General features: G+C 34.2%; 1 protein-coding gene across 2 annotated transcripts; it reads left to right on the top strand.

The window, feature by feature from the left end:
- The first annotated feature begins 138 nt into the window (after nucleotides 1-138).
- Nucleotides 139-13,925, top strand: LOC135614402 (serine/threonine protein phosphatase 2A 55 kDa regulatory subunit B beta isoform-like). Of its 2 annotated transcripts, none has more exons than XM_065111751.1 (14): nucleotides 139-520; nucleotides 2,718-2,821; nucleotides 2,916-3,011; nucleotides 3,094-3,213; nucleotides 4,621-4,827; nucleotides 5,116-5,207; nucleotides 7,781-7,899; nucleotides 9,825-9,948; nucleotides 10,089-10,212; nucleotides 11,873-11,941; nucleotides 12,050-12,141; nucleotides 12,226-12,303; nucleotides 13,193-13,260; nucleotides 13,361-13,925. In XM_065111751.1, exons 1-14 carry the CDS (start codon nucleotides 403-405, stop codon nucleotides 13,495-13,497), a joined length of 1,548 nt encoding a protein of 515 aa, XP_064967823.1. In that variant the 5' UTR covers nucleotides 139-402; the 3' UTR covers nucleotides 13,498-13,925. The 2 variants fall into 2 exon arrangements, with proteins under 2 accessions (XP_064967823.1, XP_064967824.1); XM_065111752.1 differs by having other exon boundaries at nucleotides 4,621-4,824.
- Nucleotides 13,926-18,382: the final 4,457 nt, after the last annotated feature.

Genomic DNA, 18,382 nt, shown 5'->3' on the forward strand with positions numbered 1-18,382 from the left:
GAGAGAATGAAATCACTCGCACATCACAATCCAACCCAATTCATGAAAGCCCAAAGCTAACATGGGCTGGGCTTTTAAGCCACGACATATAAAATGAGGGCCTTTTGTTCATTGAAATGATTGATAACTATAGAGGGAAGCACCGAAAGGGCAGAAAAGAAAGGCATACTACGCCTCATTAGGGCGAAAGGAGACGGGCGACAACGAAGAGCGACATAGCAGAAGATTTCTCCTCTTTCGGTCGAAGATTTGCATCTTCTGCTCCCCCTTTCGTCGTATCAATCTCAGTTCTCATCTTCGCCGACCGCTGGAAACCTTCATGGGAGTAACCCAAGTCGAATTGCACCTGCCCCGATCGCTGATGTCGCGCGGGTAGGGGGCCGATCCCGCCGGAATTGCGGTATGGGGAACGGCGCCGAGGACGCGGGCCCGCCGGTGGGGTCATCCCCGCCGCCGCCGCTCGAGTGGAAGTTTTCTCAGGTTTTCGGAGAGCGGGCGGCTGGGGAGGAGGTCCAGGAAGGTATGGCCTTTCGCATCTCGTTTTGCTGAGCTTAGGGTTTCTTTGGGATTTTGTGCTTTTTTCGAAGTTTCTCTTTTTTTTTTTTTTCACTGGTGCGTCGATTTGATTTGCTTTTGAAACAGTGGAAGTGCCTATGGTCGTAATTTTTATTCTTATGAGTGAGACTGGATTTTTTTTGGAAGTATAAAATTAGATTCTTCTTGTTGGATATGTTCTCATTTTTAATATATATATTTTTTGCTTATGAACTTTTTAGTTAATAGTCTTCCATTTAAGCCAAGAGATAATTATGAACTTGCTGCTTGTCGCTGTGCTTTTTTGTCGAAAACATTGGTTGAGCTTTGAGTAATTTTCATGCTTTGTCCGTTTAGTCATGTCATACCCACGCTTTGGGTGGCGTTATCTGTTGGCTGTTATTCTATATTTGTTTGTCTTCTGTCGTTTGCTGCTCTAAGTTTCTTTATTTGCGTCAATAACAGATTCTTTTCATAAGAAATTGAATATGATGTCTTAGTTGAATTTAAGACAGTAAATTAGTGGGCACTGTACTGAAGAGGTGTTGTTTGGACTTTAGTCTTCACGTGAAATAAAAGGTTCCACATGTGCAACGCTAAGTGAATTATACAATTCTTAACATTTCTCCAAATGTGATAAAAAGAAAAATTATATCCATCACTGTCTCTGGATGTTGCTTACATTATAGCATCCATAACATTGATTTCATAGCCCTCCTTATATATCATATACAGGGTTAGTGCCTTTTCCTCCCAAGTTGTAGTCTAGCTGTTGCAATCCATGGGCATTATTAAAATGGAACTTAATGTATGAGTCATCATTTCGACATCAAATCGGTCCGTACATAATGTTGCTGGTTGAACCAAGATTTTTGAGAACTGCTTGTGTTGCTATTTCAGGACATAATTATTTACTCAATCTTGATATATAAGATGGAGTGCAAGGATTAGACATGTCATATGGAAAGAGATATCCGCATCTTCTGTGTTCATCAATTATATACTTGGGTTGTAAGCTTACCGGAAGATGAAGGTTACTATCTCTAAAAATATAAGATATTTTTAATCTTGTTCAAAATTTCATAATGGAACATTAGTAAACTTTAGTTGATAATATTTATTGTTTACATGTTGTTAATTGATTAGCTGATTGAACAAGGGGGAATGATACTTGTTGTATAGGGAATTCTTTGTACAAAGATATATTATATTCCTATGCAAGCATGCATTAATTATATTCCTATCTTTGAAAGGGTAGAATGAAATGAATTAATTATATTCCTATGCATTTCTCTGTGTGCTTGTGTTTCGTTGTTGCATTATACAAAGATAAACCAGGTGAAGACATATAGTTAAAATAGATCTATTGAGATACAGTGAGGTTTCTTTCCTACTGTTAGATATCAAAAGATATCTTGAATGGATGGATTAAAAACATAATTGAGTGAGTGGAGAAGATGGTGGTTGACGGCTTTAATGATTAAAAGAATGATGGACCAACTCAATCTATGTTATCCATCAGAGCTGAACTCCACTCAATATGAAAGATGGTGTACCTCATTAGCTGATCAAAGCTGAAGACTTGGCAACTTAGGAAGGTCTGTTGGTGCTAAAGATATTTCTTGCAGGGGGTTATTATTTTAGATCCTTACCATCAAGGATGCAGACTACATTCTTTGCGAGACAGAAAGCAGGGAGTTTAAATTATAATTTTTGAATTTAATTTGTCATATATTGCATCAGGAGTCGGAAGGGCTTTTCTTCTATACCTAGAAGCTGGCTTCTATGACTGTCTAATATGTGCATAATTTGGATAACAAAAGTGTGTGGAGCAGAATAAACACCACCATACTATGAAGCTATTAAAGACAAATTTAAGGGGAAGTTCTAGAAAGATATTTTTCTTTTTTTTAATCACAAGCATATTTTTGATCCTACGGGCAGTGATATTCAACCACATGATGATCATTGTGAGAAGGCTAACTGAATTCTACATGTGTAAGGTGTAGGACTTGTTAAATAAAATTTAGAATTTGATGATGATTTTAACAATGGTTTGCTGCAGGGCACTAGAGACAATGATGGTTTTTTTAATCATTTTTCTCATAGTTTTTAATATATTCCTGGCTTCTCCTGAACCTGTGCATTACTTGCTGACCTTTTTGTTGTTTGTTTTTTTGCAGTTGATATTATTTCAGCCATTGAATTTGATAAATCTGGTGACCATCTTGCCACCGGAGATCGAGGTGGACGTGTTGTTTTATTTGAAAGGACAGATGTTAGGAATGTACGTTAATTGCCTTATCTTCAAGTCACTGCCTGTTTTTGCGATATTGTGTTCTTCATTTGTTATTTTTATTTTCTGTGTTTTTGATCTTCAGCTTGGCTCCCGGAAGGACCTGGAGGCGCAAGATTATCCAATTAGTAGGCACCCTGAGTTCCGCTACAAAACCGAGTTTCAAAGCCATGAACCAGAGGTCTGAATGACCAATTTCTGAAATATAAGGATTTTACAATGTTGAATATAATTTGATTTGAATTTTTGTGTTATCACTTCAGTTTGACTATCTAAAAAGCTTGGAAATAGAGGAGAAGATCAATAAGATCAAATGGTGTCAAGCAGCCAATCATGTTCTTTTTCTTCTTTCTACTAATGACAAGACAATTAAATACTGGAAGGTAGGCTTTATTCTCATTCAGACTGTCATTGTTACTCGTTTACTTTGATCACTGATCACTGATGAGAACTATCTACTTTTTATGAATTTGTAATACTCTTTGAAATCAAACATTGGATCTGCTTGTTAACTTTCTGATTGTGTATAAATAACCTGGCCACCTGATTTGTGCTCTTCTACAAGAGTTTTTTTTTATGTGTTTGCTTTTCTCAATCTTGTATTAGTTTCTCATATTGACCGTACTTAAGAGTTACATTTAGGATAGCATATGCTAGCTACCTGAACCACGGCAGTCAGCAACAATGTATTAGCATGGCATTGCTGAATGAGGGTGCACCAAAACTGCACTGAGCTCCAGAGTTACTATCCAACCATGTGGATTTACAATTTTTTTATGCATGATATCCTACCTCTAGGCTTTTGATTGAGGAGCAATTGTAGTTTCTGTGCTGCATTAATAGATTATAATTCCACTATCATGAAACTGAACTAAATATCATAGTCTTGGTACTTTTGATTGTCTTGAAACTTTATACCGTTTGTGGCTGCTGAGAATTGTTGACTGCATTTATATGGGCATCCAGAATTTTTTTTTGCACTCTTTCTACAGTTTCATTTAATTTTAAAGAGTATAGAAAAATCATTGCAACCTTCTGTTTTTTTGCTTTATACCTATTTTATTGTCTCTAGTACATTCAGTGTCATGTATTATTATTGATGCTTTCGTACTAATTTCAACTATTTGTTACTAAGTTTTACTTCCAACCTTTTGGTTCTGACATAGGTTTGACTAGATTTTCTTATGATGTATTGTACTTCATATATCGTTCTTTTTTTCCAGTAACATCTACTTGTCACTTCTTTGTATACATTGCTTGCATCTGCAAATTTGTGTCTTTCCTAGTTTTCTTTTCACTAAAGAAATATATTTCAAAGAGAAAAACAAACTGTGCTGAAACAAGTTTGTGTATGTAAATATAGGATCTTGTCTAGTTTGTTTGTTTCAAATGAAAATGCATATAAGTGTTCAAAGAAACTCTATGCTTTCATGTTTTTGGTAATAAAACATTTGGATCCTTGAACTTTTAGTGAATTATAATGAATTTTTCAAGAAAAAGAACTTTGATACTCGTGATAATTAAATTTGAGATTGAGTTTTGACCTGTGATACGTAAAACAGATTCCGAATTTGGAGTTGGCCACTAAAAAATGCTTGCTTTTCCATCTTGTTATGCTTAATACCTTATTGTTTGTAGTTGATTAAGTCAAGAAGATTTCTAGTTACCTTTTTGTTTATGGTTGTTTTAAGGTATGAGTATGCCACTCTTCTTGAATGATATCCTGTTATGTTCTCTCTCTTTTGCTCTCTTTTGCTCTGTTAATATTTGTTGCCTTTATATCTGTACAGGTGCAGGAAAAGAAAGTCAAGAAGATCTCTGAGATGAATGTGGATGCTTCTCAAGCTGTACAAAATGACAACATTGCTAGCTCAAGTACGATTAGTCCTAGAGGATATCTTCCAAATGGCAGATGTCCAGAAAGGCCCCATGGTCAGTTGAATAATGACTTGTCCATGCCTCCTGGAGGGTTTCCATCACTACGTCTGCCAGTGGTAGTTGTGCTTAGCCGAGCCTATTGTTCATAATGAAAGTTGATTTGTAATTTGGATGCATGAGTGAAGAAAAGACATTCGGATATGAAGTACATCCATTCAGAAAATTGACTGGGTTGCTATAACTAACTGGCACATCTAAGTTGCATATGCCTTTCATCATTCCAGCATTTTATGAACTGGTGGCTTCTTTTATTTGTCTGCATCCCTTTCTGTCATGTCGTTTTGTGAAGTATGGTATTACTGCTATAGTGAATAATGGTCACTTTGTATGTTCATTTGTATTCGTAGGTGACAAGCCAAGAGACAAGTCTCATTGCCAGATGTAGAAGGACATATGCTCATGCTCATGATTACCATATAAATTCCATTTCAAATAACAGGTGAATCATATATATTATAGTTATTTTAGTGTCCTAGTTCCTTATCCTTTCTATTTCTTTCATGCTCTAGCTGCTTTCTATCAAAGCTCATTCAATCTTTCTTTTCATCTTATTAGCTGAATTTGTTTCTTATGGTGTGGACAAAGTATTAATGAGCTGTATCTGTTCCATTATGGACCTATTGATGCCATTACCTACTTCAGCTATCCAATCGATCTTTTCTAGGCAACCTACATCTTCTTTTAACTAAACAATCTACTAAGTAAAATGCTTTTAGGAGGCAATTTTTGATGTTTTATAAATAGCAGAGCATAGATGCGGAATCAATAAAACTGCCGACAAAGTGAAGCAATGTAAACAATAATCTCAATTTTTTTAACATGAACAAGTGAGTATGCTGTTATACCCATTCTATTCTCTTTTTAATTGGCAAACATGTGAATACATACAAACAAAGCTAGTAATGTAAACATGTAATTCACTTGGAGACAATTTTTGATGTTTTACAAATAGCAGAGGATAGATGCGGCAACAATAATAATCTCACTTTTTTAACATGAACAAATGAATATGCTGTTATACCCAATCTATTCTCTTTCTAGTTGGCAGACATGTGAATATGTAAAAACAAGGCTAGTAGTAAAGATGACACACTCCGTTGTCTGATATGAGCAAATGACTGTTCAAGTTGGTGTTCAAGTTGGTTCTGACATTGCTTCTGTTGATATGGTGAATTACATGGTTTCCTAAGGTATCATTTTGAAGTAATGGATCTGAGGCAGATGCATATAGTTTGAATACAGTGACCAAATTGCATATCCCTTTTAGTTTTAACTTGATTTCTGTTGTATGGTAGCTTGTTGGAATGCATTGTCAATTTGCGAGAGCTATTATTTGAAATTTGAATTTGGGATTTGGATCTATCTTAATGGCGGCAAAAGATCCATGTAGCCAATTCTAAATAGTTGGGACTTACTGCTTTGTTGTTGTTGTCGTTGATCCGTCTTCTTATCATGCTAAGACAAGCTCCATAAAGCATGTTGTAAGAAAGATATAATTAGTCAGTTATGAGATCTCTTTGTCAAAAACGTTTGTAGCTATTGATTTTTAATGATTATATGAATACAAAAAAGTACCTTGAATAGCATTATAGATATAATATTCATAAATTCACTTCATAAAAGCTTTTCACATCCAGTTGATATTTTATTCATTGTTAAGATGAATCCTTTTTAGTAATGATCTACTCTGTCGCACTACAATTATAATTTTTAATAATGTACATCATGATTCTACATAGTTTCTGGTACTGTACAAAGATAACTTGAGATTTTACATGATTCTAATAACATGATTCTACATGATAACTTGATTGAGAGATACGTGGAGCTATTAAGTTCTAATTTTCTTTTCATTATTGCTATATACCATTTCTGAGGTGCAAAGTTCTGATTGTTTCCAATACATCTGACAAATATAGTGGACTCTGGCAACTTTTTGTGAGTAGAGACGCCATTTCTAGACTCATAGAATGATGGCCATATTTGGAAGTTAAACCGAACATTTTGCTGTGCATACTTCTTGTTCAAGATTTTCATTGAAGAATAAAAATTCTAACCATAATATGCATGTTCATGTATTTATATTGAACTCTGGATGGATTCAATGCTTAGTTGTCTTCATCCTTGCATTCGTGCTGGCATTTCAGGATATCCTTTTGTCATTGGGCTGCCCAAGTTATAGGATAGTGCCTTTGCATCTGATGATTTTCTTTCCTTTGCTTGTGCTGACAGTAACTGAGATTCCTTGGTGCAAAAAAGCCAAAAGACTTTGAACTCCTTGAATTTAAGTTGAAATTCTGTCAGTGAGCAGGTCAGGCCTTTTTAAAAACTTCTGTCCATGCCAACCAAACATGGTCCAGTTGATTAAATTAGCGGCAATGTTTAAACCAGGAGAGTTACTTTGAAAGCCCTATTAGATTTAGCTGGGAAAGGACTCAAAGAGTCCTTACTCTACTGGAACAGATGTTGGAATATGTGTATTGTCATCCAGATTTTGTCATCTGTATGAACTGTATTGTTGAGTTTATAGGCCCCTTTAAGGCACCAAACAAGACTGACCAGTTCAACAACAGCAGTAACAGTAGCACTTACATATTTTAGGACTTAACAATATTATATTTTCAGCATATATCTCATGCATTTAGGATTATTCTAGACTAGTTTACAAAACTAGTTGGATTAGAAGACTTCAGCATCAGTAGCCGTAACAATAGACATGTAAGAGTTTAAGATTAATGTATTGATGATGTCTTTCTTCTCTATGCTAAATGCTAATAATGTTCGTCTTATTTCTCTAGTCCCTAGTTGATGAACTTGCTTATATGCTTTAAAGTTTAAAGGACAAGTTCTCTTGTCTGTGCCAGATGATTACTGTTATCAACTTTACCTGCTCTATTGTTCAATTATCTTACATACTGCAATATTTTTTTTTAGTTGCTAGATATGGTTGAAAGCTTACTGGTGTTTTGAACTTCAATGAAACAAACAGCTGATTTTCTTTCTTCTACTCAGTGATGGTGAAACATTCATATCAGCTGATGATCTGAGAATAAATCTTTGGAATTTGGAGATCTGCAATCAAAGCTTTAATATTGTTGATGTGAAGCCTGCAAATATGGAGGATTTAACTGGTATTACTTCTTGATTTTAGTTGTCTAAATATATAAGTTTTAGAGGCTTGAATAGACACTTTTAAGCTATAGTTAGCCATGTTGTGAATCTTGAACACATTTTCTACTGAAAATAAAACATAATTGCCATCCGTGAAATTGTTCATCGGTATATTTATATTCATTAGTTGGGACATCATGACATCTTCTTGTTGTCGTAGTTGTTGTTATCTGCGTATTCTTATAAATCCATCTTATTTTTTATAATTTGGAATAATTCATTTCATGAGCTGTTTTTTTATGGAAACAGGCAGTGGATCAATATTGATTATGCTATCAGTCAACTTCATTTTGTGTGGATTAAAATGAATTTTGTATTAGCTCTCTCTTAAAACAAGAAGCTGTTTCATCAGCTAGTCTTTTAATGATTGTTTCTGGCCCAAAATAACATTGACTTGGCCTGAGGACTTGAGATTGACTCATATATGGCCTTAAAAACCACAAAAAGTCTGCCCACAATTTTAAGTTGCAAGCCTAATATGAAGCAAGTTGATTAATGAACCATTAGAACCTTAACTAATTGAGAATTTAATCTGTGCCGAAGATTTTGTAGCTGCTTGAGAATAATTTGCAGTTCTGTTACTCCATGTTGAATAAACAAGTGCCCATATATGTTGGTTGTGTTTTAATTTATCCTTTTATCAGCTATATGTGCATCACAATAAATCGTGGAACTAGTTTTTCCTAGTGATTTCAATAGGCGCTCGGGCGAGGCGAGGCCTGAGTGCCTCGCTTCATGTCCAGGCGCCTCGCTTCAAAGAGGTGCTCGCCCGAGCCTAGGCGTTGGGCATTTCGGGCGAGCGCCTAAGTTAAACCAGGCGACCGAACCAGATTTTTAGGTTTGGTTGGTCTCCGGTGCTTTAGTTGGTTCAATCGAACCAACTAAATCACCGATATCAGGCTCCCTCTCGTAATTTCCCCGACTCCCCAACCCTAACACTTACGATTTTACCGCCGAGATTTCTTCTCCGCTGTCGCTGCTCGCCGCTACTGTCGCTACCACAATTGCTGCTCGTCGACTGCTCGCCGCTGCTATCGCCGCTCCCATTGTCGCTCGCCGCTCCCGCTCCAGCTACGGTTGTCGCCTTCTACCGTTGCCGTTGCCTCAGCAACCTCGGTCTTCTCACACTCTTCTCACTATACTATTAACAGTATATTAACAATATACTGTTAACTGTATACTAATAATAGTATTATATTAATAATATATTATTTTGATTTTAATACTATTAATTTTAATTTATTTAATAGTATATTTTTATTTAAAAATAAAAATATTATTATTTATTTATTTAGTGTGATTTTGTACCCAATTTTCTTAATTTAATAGCATATTTTTTTATTTAAATAATTATATTTATTAATTATATTATATATTTTTATATTTTAGCGTCTCGTTTCACTTGGGCGAGCGCCTAATGCCTCGGGCGTTTTTGGACCTTGGCGCCTATTGGCGCCTAGCACTCTTAAATCATTGGTTTTTCCATTGTTAGCCAGAAGCTAAGACACCGACTCATCTTCAGCTTCTGCATTGCTTTTTGAATGCCATTTGGATGTGTGATTTTATGAGGAAAAAAGATGGTGACATTAAGATTCTTTAGATGCTTGCTTGGAACTTCTCTCTGGAACTTGTAAGATGTGGCTTCATGATGTATGGCAATTATATTTCAGATTATTTGGTTTTTAACCTATCTCCCATATTGTTTCTCTTTTAAAGTCCCTTTTCTCATCCAATTTTGCTGGTATTTCATCATGTTATGTTCACAATGTACATATATTATGCCCTTCACATTTGCTGTTTCAGTCTTTTGATACATTATTACCTTGACTTTTGGTTTTGGAGTTATGATGATTGTTTTTTAATCGTAAATTCTGTGACATTTTAGAGGTTATAACATCTGCTGAGTTTCATCCAACCCATTGTAACATGCTGGCATATAGTAGTTCAAAGGGTTCAATCCGTCTTATAGACTTGCGGCAGTCGGCTTTGTGTGATAACCATTCTAAAATGTAAGTATTTCCTTCTTGCATATTGTATTTCACCTATATTGGGGTTGTGTCTTAAATATACTCTACTTGTCGCTAAAACAAATTTTGGCCTTAAATTTTTTATCTCATCTACTATAGCTAATAAGAGACCTTTCCAACAGGTTTGAGGAGCACGAGGCACCTGGCTCAAGATCTTTTTTCACAGAGATCATTGCCTCAATTTCAGATGTTAAATTCGCAAAGGATGGAAGGCACATCCTTAGTCGTGATTATATGACTCTTAAGGTTCTTCCTTTTCATTCTTCTACCTGGTTTTGGATTAATACTAGAGCAGTTTAGTATTAATTAGTTCATTATTTTGGATTAGATAAGATGTTTTTGATTTGCTAAATAATTAACTATGCATCAATTGCATCAGTAACAATAATAGTTTAAAAACGATAGACACTAAGATGTTTGTGGTGCCCATGTCTGTGTTATTAATCAATACTTGTACTTAATGCATTTCAGATACTTTAAATTATATTAGGATACAATAGGACATTTGTACATCTACACGTAAATGTAGGAGCTAATGTCGTCCATACAAGGCTTCAAGATATCTTGAGCATTGCTAATAGGAATGTAATTTGGACTTTTGATCAGTTCATTATTATCCTTTATATGCAATCCTTTTTTTTAGATCATTGCTATTTATAAAATGGTTATTATACGCCTTATAGTTACATATATGATGATCATATATATACTCTCAAAATTTTATGAATCATAACAATTCAACAAATATAAATGTATTAATTGCTGTGTTCATCCCATGTCATTTTGTAAATTTTTAAGGTCTGCTATGTTATGTCCTATATAAAACTTGTGTTGGTGGCCTAGTACTGTGTCTTGTTCATCATGGCCATGCTTCGGAAGCTATTAGCATTGTGGGTTCATTTTTTTTTTCATTTTTTTGTGCTTTTGTTGTTTTGAGCTTTTCTTGTAGATTCTAGAGTAGGAATATCTGTGGATCTGATTTATTTTAATTTTTATTATACTTGTAGACATTGATGAGATTAAATAATTTTGGCATTCTATATTTCACACCACAGTTATGTAGGATGCAATAACATCCTAATTGGAATGAGCAACAGGGATTATGGTGTTCCAGGGGATTAGAGAGGTTTTATGTAACTATGGGTCAATTCTAACACTGAAGTTTCTCGATCTTAACCAAACACTACTTAACCCAACCAAACATGGGGCCGGAAATTTATCGACCTTAATCCAACTTAATTTTGAGTTGGATTGGAATACTTGGGATGTGTGTATAATTATGTATAGCTACAATATGTAAACACAAAAAAGATACTAAATAATAATATATAATATATGTATTTTTTATTGTCTGATTGGGATTGTCGGTACAAGTTGAGTTCTTGCTAGGCTTGGCTGTGGGTCTTCAATAAACTCCAATCCAACCCACTGATTCTTGTTCATTCCTTTTTTCTTTCTTTGGAGTGATAACATAAGCCAAATTGAGGTATTGTCAAAACTTCCTACCCAAATTCACACGTGCATACACACACACAGACGCATATACAGAGAAAAACAATCCTGTCCAATGTTTAAATTGGGTCGGTTCATCTCAAGTTCAGTCTTGCAGTCCTACTGTGTTGCCTCTCCAATCACCACCAGTATAGGTGATGTGGAAGGCACAAACCTGTGGAGAATGTATTGCTCTATATTGAGTTGAACTGTTGACAAATGATTTGAACCTCTTATTTGTGGATTGTGTTCTTGCGTTATATTACTGCTTGTATTGTCCTATATCTGGTTAGGGATAATAGAATGTTCGCCCATGAATTTGTGAAAAAGAAAGTCATAATTTTGGTTCTTGTTTTTCCTTTTCTTTTTAAGAAATTGTTCTTTGCCTCACATATAAATCTTGCCTATCCATCAGCTGTGGGACATCAATATGGAGTCGGGTCCTGTTGCTACTTTTCAGGTCCATGAGTACTTAAGGCCTAAGGTGAGTTTTTGTTTTCAAAGTTTGTGTTCTCCCTTTAATTTGGATTGACAGTGTTGTATCTAATACCAAGAAAGGAATAATGTGACCTAATTTCTCATTGCCCTGCAGCTATGTGATCTATATGAGAATGATTCTATTTTTGACAAATTCGATTGCTGCCTAAGTGGTGATGGGTTGCATGTGGCAACTGGTTCTTATAGGTATATATTTGCAATTATTCAGTGACATTTTGTGTTTCTGTTTATGTTGTGTAATTATTACCTTTACCATCATTTCAATTGCAGCAATCTTTTTCGTGTGTTTGGCTGTATTCCTGGAAGTAATGAAGCAACAACTCTGGAGGCCAGTAAAAATCCAATGAGGTATTTTAGCTACTATTGAGTTTCTTATGGTTTAGGGTGCATTTACTTGTAGTGTAGGCTCTATTTGCTTGGTAGCGAAGGAACTTTTCATTGATATCATGGTTAAAATTATTAAAAGACAATCTTAATCATGCCTCAGCATTACGTCTGTCCAACAAGCCCTTTTGAAACAAATTTACCTAGAGTGTGGATTGCTTTACTGCATGGAAATAGAGCAGGATTGTAGAACGTTACTAGTCTTGAATTGAGCAGGGTTAGATTTCTTATTATTAGTTGGAATGAAATATGCTTATTTGGACTATGAAACACATATACAATATGTATATATTTATACATCGATGCACAAATATTATACGAATGAGGGTTCAAGGTTCGTTCACAAGCATGACCTAACCACAAGTATAACCATCTATTGAATGTGTATGTTCTTTTTTTTCTTTGTTTTTTTAGGACATTCATAATGTTGTTGTTTTTCCATTCCTAATTGTAAATTTTTATCCTGTTTTTTTTTTTGTAAAATAGTTTTGATATCAACTAAGATAATTTGTTGTCTAGAATTTGGAATATATTGTATATTGAGACCTAGCATGCCATACTGATGTCTATTGTGACCAAGAAGTCTGCGACCTCTGCAAAATGGAACTTGGTTTGTGGCACATTCTGAGAGTTAAATCGTCTTCTTTTTTGTCATCCATTTTCTTCGAGGAACTAAGAGGTAGATGGGGATTTCTGACATTTGTCCCCTCGCTCTCATTTTTTTGTTAAAACCAATATGATCTAATTATGGTGGATCTTATAATTGAAGAGAGTTTTCATGATCTTATTTTATCAAATATGATTGAAGCATTTAATATGGCTGACCTTTACCTTTTTGTGTTCAATTATATAGGCGACAAGTGCAGACCCCCTCAAGGCCTGCAAAATCTCTGGGCAGCTTTGCCCGTGTTGTCAGACGAGGTTTTGCTTATTCCCTAAGAGGATTTTTTCCTATAAATTATTTTTTAAAGCCCAAACTTTGTGCTATATGCTGTCTCATGTTTGAGTTGAATGGACACAGGAGCAGAAAGCCCAGGAGTTGAAGCTAATGGAAATTCATATGATTTCACAACCAAATTACTCCATTTAGCTTGGCACCCAACTGAAAGTTCAATTGCCTGTGCCGCTATGAACAGTTTGTATATGTATTCTGCATGAAGATGGCACCGGAAGGGGGAGTCTCATTTTGCAAAATTTATTTCATTTTGGTTTGCTTCTGAAGGCAACACAATGAGCAAGACGCAGGACAGTGGAATCTCGCACGCTTATATCGGGACCAGAAAACACAATGCAAATTGACGAGGCAACTTGTATCTTCCATTGCAAGGGCAGCGTATGTTTTTTTTATCTCGGAAAAGATGAAAAATATCTTTTCTAATCATATCCTATTTCAAGGGTCCCAAGTAAATGTAGCTAGCTCCCTTGCAGCTAATACAGACGGCATTTCCATGTAGAAGTCACAAAGGTGCTGTTCAGCATCTGCCACCAAAGGGCATGGGTGCTTGTATTGTTGGACTTGCATGTCAAGAGTTTGTGAAAGTTGTCATCATGATTCTTGTTCAAATCTATATTGTACACTTAGATGATGTCTCAGCTTCTTCTTGATATCTGGATTATTAATATTTTTGCGGACTAGCAATTCCACAGATAATTATCATGTTTCGATCTGTAATTGCTGATATTATTAGCCAGCAAACACAAGTTGCCATAATTATATGATCCTACAAAAAAATAATAATTATTATATGACTCTATTATGTTTCGTTCTTTGAACTAATCTTCCGCATCAAAAGAAGTTTTGCATCCTCACACCCCACCCCCCATTACTTTTGTTTGATGTTAGGTTGTTGGAGATAGACATATTATATTGGTATTTATATAGTTATGAAAGTAAAGTATGTCTATTTATTTTAACTTTATCGATTTTATCAACGAAAATATGAAAATAAATGATATAAAAGTAATTTTAATATTTTAGTTGATGATGACAAATGATGATATGACTAGGGGTTGTGAGTAGTTTGTTGCGGATGAGGAGAGCGACGATTAGAGGTGAGAGTCGTTTTGCATGTGTGTCGATGCTGTAGTTATTGAGCAGTCCTTTCATTATTCTGCATCAATGTCGACATCAACATAGTTGTGAGTTACGAAAGGGTCGCTCGACCTTTGCATTAGTGTCGATGTAGATACAGAGCAAATCAACGCAACTATCGAGCGACGAAAGGGTCATCAACATCAACGACCCTTTCGTCGCTCGATAATTACATCAACGCCGATGTCGTTGTCGAGTGGTCCTCATCACTTGTCGCCGTTATCCTCAACCACAACAACCATCAATGGGCCCTTGTGGTATTGTCATCCGCCACCACTGATGTCGCTCGTCACCATCAATTGGAATATTAAAATAATTATTTTACCCTTTGTTTTCATTGGTAAAACCGATGATGTTAAGGTAAATGAATCTAGATATTTTATTTTTATAATTATAGAGATGTTAATATAATTTTTTAAAAATATAGTGATTAAAATGTTAACGACAAGGAGTAATAAATAATAACCCTCAAATCTATCACATTTGTTTTTAAATACATATTATATGCAATCCATTATAGCAAAATTGTTGTCATAAATTGATCAATGAAAGGATAATTTTGTTTTTAAATAACTAGTTCTTTTAAAGATTGAACGGAGTACGAAGAGTCGGTGAACACAACAGCAACTCCTATCTATGAGAAGAGTATCTATGAGAACAGCATCCCTGTCAGATCGTTCCTTGATGTCTTCTTCTTCTTTGGAGGCCTTTTTAAGTTCAGAAATGCCGCTCCTCCTCAAATCGGAGGAAATACACGAAGATTTGATGATTCGAGCTCGAGGAAGACGAGGAAGAGGAGGAGAAGAGGTTCTCCGATTCGCAAAGCGGTAGCCTCGATAAAGACCTGCACAGAAGAAAATAGAGTAGATGACCGGTGAACGAACGAACACGGATAAATTATTGTTTATCATTCCGTCGAAGCATAAATACTGAGATCAGACAATTCTACAAAATCCTTTGTTACGCCGAAGCATAACTACTGGGATCAGACGAGCATAATTGAACGAATACTTTAGTAGTATGACGAAGATAGACAACTTCGTTAGCCGCATGATCTCTCTTTTTGTTGATTTCTGGCAGAATAAATCTCTGTGTCTTTTTCCTGAATCTGAAATATTATATGTAGCTGGTAATGAGAATTGAAGTTTCGCCGAACGTGGCCAGAAAAGATGCATCACGATTTATAATTACGGATGATGAATCGTCGATCAAAGATCCCGAATCTTATTAGAATAAATCCGCAATCCCTATTCATATTTTTCTGAAAGTGACAGTCTTTGACTGTTGTTAGCAAGTTCTTGGAATTGAATCTCTCTTTTAGCTTAGCTACTAAACTATATCCTATGAATCTCACCTTTTTAACTTAGCTAGTAAAACTGTTAATAGCAATGTCATGGGTTCCATTTTCATCTTCTTCACCACCTTACTTATCCTTTCATGTCACACCAATATCTTCTTCATTTATTGTTCTCCATAATGATTCGTTTAACGTTCACAAAATTTTTTTTTTTAGAAAGAAAGTTACTATTCATAGTCTGATTTTATGATAACTTTTTAAAAATAATAAAAAATTATTTTATTATATATAATTCATGTATTAGCAATTTTATTTTATTTTCCTTTCCTACCTACCCTTATTTTATTTTACAATTGTTGTCATCATCACTCATCATTGCGAGTGATAGCTTTAGAGACTCAATATAGTTATGCAAGTTATGGATTTGAAGACATAAATTCTCTTATATTCAAAGAAACTATACGAGACTTATCGATGGATAAGTTTTTTTCCGTGCAAATAAACATCAAGATTGATTTGCCGGAGTTCTACGGTCAACTTGAACTTGAAGAGTTTCTTGATTGATTTAATGCTATTGAAAAATTCTTTGAGTACAAGGAGACCATCTCGAAAAGTAAAATTAATTATTATGAGGTTTTGATATTATACAATATGGTGGGGCAAGGCATAAGAGATTGCACTTTTAAAGAGGGAAAACAAGGATTTCATCTTGGGAGAAGATGAAATCTCGACATATTGAAATTTGTTTCCATCTTATAGATACATCGAGGAGGCTTCTAAAGAAATTATACCCAAAAAATGGAAAAGCTTGTTAATTTATAGAGCATATAGTTAAGTGTGCTATCCATGATAGTAGAAAGAACGTCTATCTTTTTAAATCCAAGGAGTTAGAGTTATACTTTTACTGTGCAAATAAGAGTTTGCTTCCAAACCTTTAACCCAAAAGTAAGAAAATAACTTTCTTACTTTAATTAAGTTTACGAGAGAAAGGAAAGAAAATAGAGTTATATTTATGTTAGTTACTAAAGAATGTATGCAACTTACAGAAATTCCATATAGGAAGCTATTTTGGAGGAATTGAAAGAAGAACTTTCTAGTGGCCTACCTCATTTTCGAGACATTTAATATCGAATCGATTTAATTTTAGAAGCAATCTTGTCAAACAAATCTTAGATGAGTCCAGAAAAACATGAAAAGTTAAATAAATAAGTTATGGCTCTACTATACAAAGGTTATACTCATGAAAGTTTACCATTCCGTCAATAAATCACCATTAAGTATAGATTTCCTATTCCATATGTAGAGGATATGTTTGATATGTTTGGTGCTCAACTTTTCTCCAAAATTGATCTTCAAAACAATTATCACCAAATTCATATTAAACTAGGAGATGAATAAAAAACTAATTTCAAAACTAGTTATGTAATTTAAACTTTTAAATATTCTAAATACTTTCATGTGGGTAATGAATCAAATTCAACATTCTTATATTAGAAAGTTTATTATTGTTTACTTCGATGATATTCTTATATATAGTCAAAACAAATTTGATCATATTGATTTGAGAACTACCTTATCAACAGAAAAACTATTTGTAAATTTTAAAAAGTACTCCTTTATGACCTCTAGTTTAGCATTCCTAGGTTTCATCTTAACCCTGCAGGTATTTAAATGGATTCTAAGATTAAAGATATGCATAGCCAACACCAATATCTCTATAAAATGTTTGGAGTTTTCATGAATTAACATCCTTTTACCATTGATTTATTTAAAATTTCAGTACTATTATAACTCTTCTAACTAATTATATAAATTGAACTACTAAAGGTAAAATTATCTACTGCTCATATTCTTACATTACTGATTTTTTTTTAAAATATTTGAGATTGATTGTGATGCCCATCATATGGGTATTGGTAGAGTAATTAACCAAGAAGGATATCAATTTATATTTTTTAGTAAAAAATTTAATAATTCAAGAAAAAATTATTCAATATATGATACTAAATTTTATACTATTATTTAAGCACTGTGATATTAGAGACCTTATTTAATCCAAAGAGAATTTATCTTAAATTTTGATCGTGAAGTTCTTAAAAATAAAGTTCTCAACTAAATCTGAATAGGCAACATGCAAGATGGGTAGTATTTTTACAAGAGTATAGTTTTGTCATAAAGCATAAGAATGAAATATGTAATAAGGTTATAGAAGCACTAGGAAATACTTATGCTAATGATGAAGATTTTAAAATATAGGAGTTATGCATGAAGAGTGATTAAGAAGATTATGTTATCGAAAATAATTTTATCTTTCGTGGAACTTAACTTTGTATTCCTAAATATTTTCTAGGAGAACATATTATCCAAGAATTACGCTGATGGATTAGGAGGTTATTTTGGGAGAGATAAAATAGTTTTTCTCGTTAAAGTAAAATATTTTTTTGCCTATAATCTATTGAGATGTTGAAGATGTAGAATATGTCAAACTTCAAAAAGGCAAATTCAGAATCTTGGTATAAATACTCATTTATCAATTTCTAATGCTCCTTTGGAACACATTATTATGGATTGGTGTTGAAAACTCAAAGAGGTATAGATTCTATCTTTGTTTTTATTGATTAATTTTTTAAAATGAAATATTTTATGCATTAAAA

This window comes from Musa acuminata, chromosome BXJ2-6, assembly GCF_036884655.1.
Source record: "Musa acuminata AAA Group cultivar baxijiao chromosome BXJ2-6, Cavendish_Baxijiao_AAA, whole genome shotgun sequence".
In the NCBI taxonomy this organism is placed as follows: domain Eukaryota; kingdom Viridiplantae; phylum Streptophyta; class Magnoliopsida; order Zingiberales; family Musaceae; genus Musa; species Musa acuminata.

Coding starts and splice junctions, on each gene's coding strand:
- LOC135614402 (XM_065111751.1), top strand. CDS start 403: ATGGGGAACGGCGCCGAGGACGCGGGCCCGCCGGTGGGGTCATCCCCG. Junction 3,214..4,620: donor AGACAATTAAATACTGGAAG/GTAGGCTTTATT, acceptor ATATCTGTACAG/GTGCAGGAAAAGAAAGTCAA. Junction 13,261..13,360: donor TGCCCGTGTTGTCAGACGAG/GTTTTGCTTATT, acceptor GAATGGACACAG/GAGCAGAAAGCCCAGGAGTT.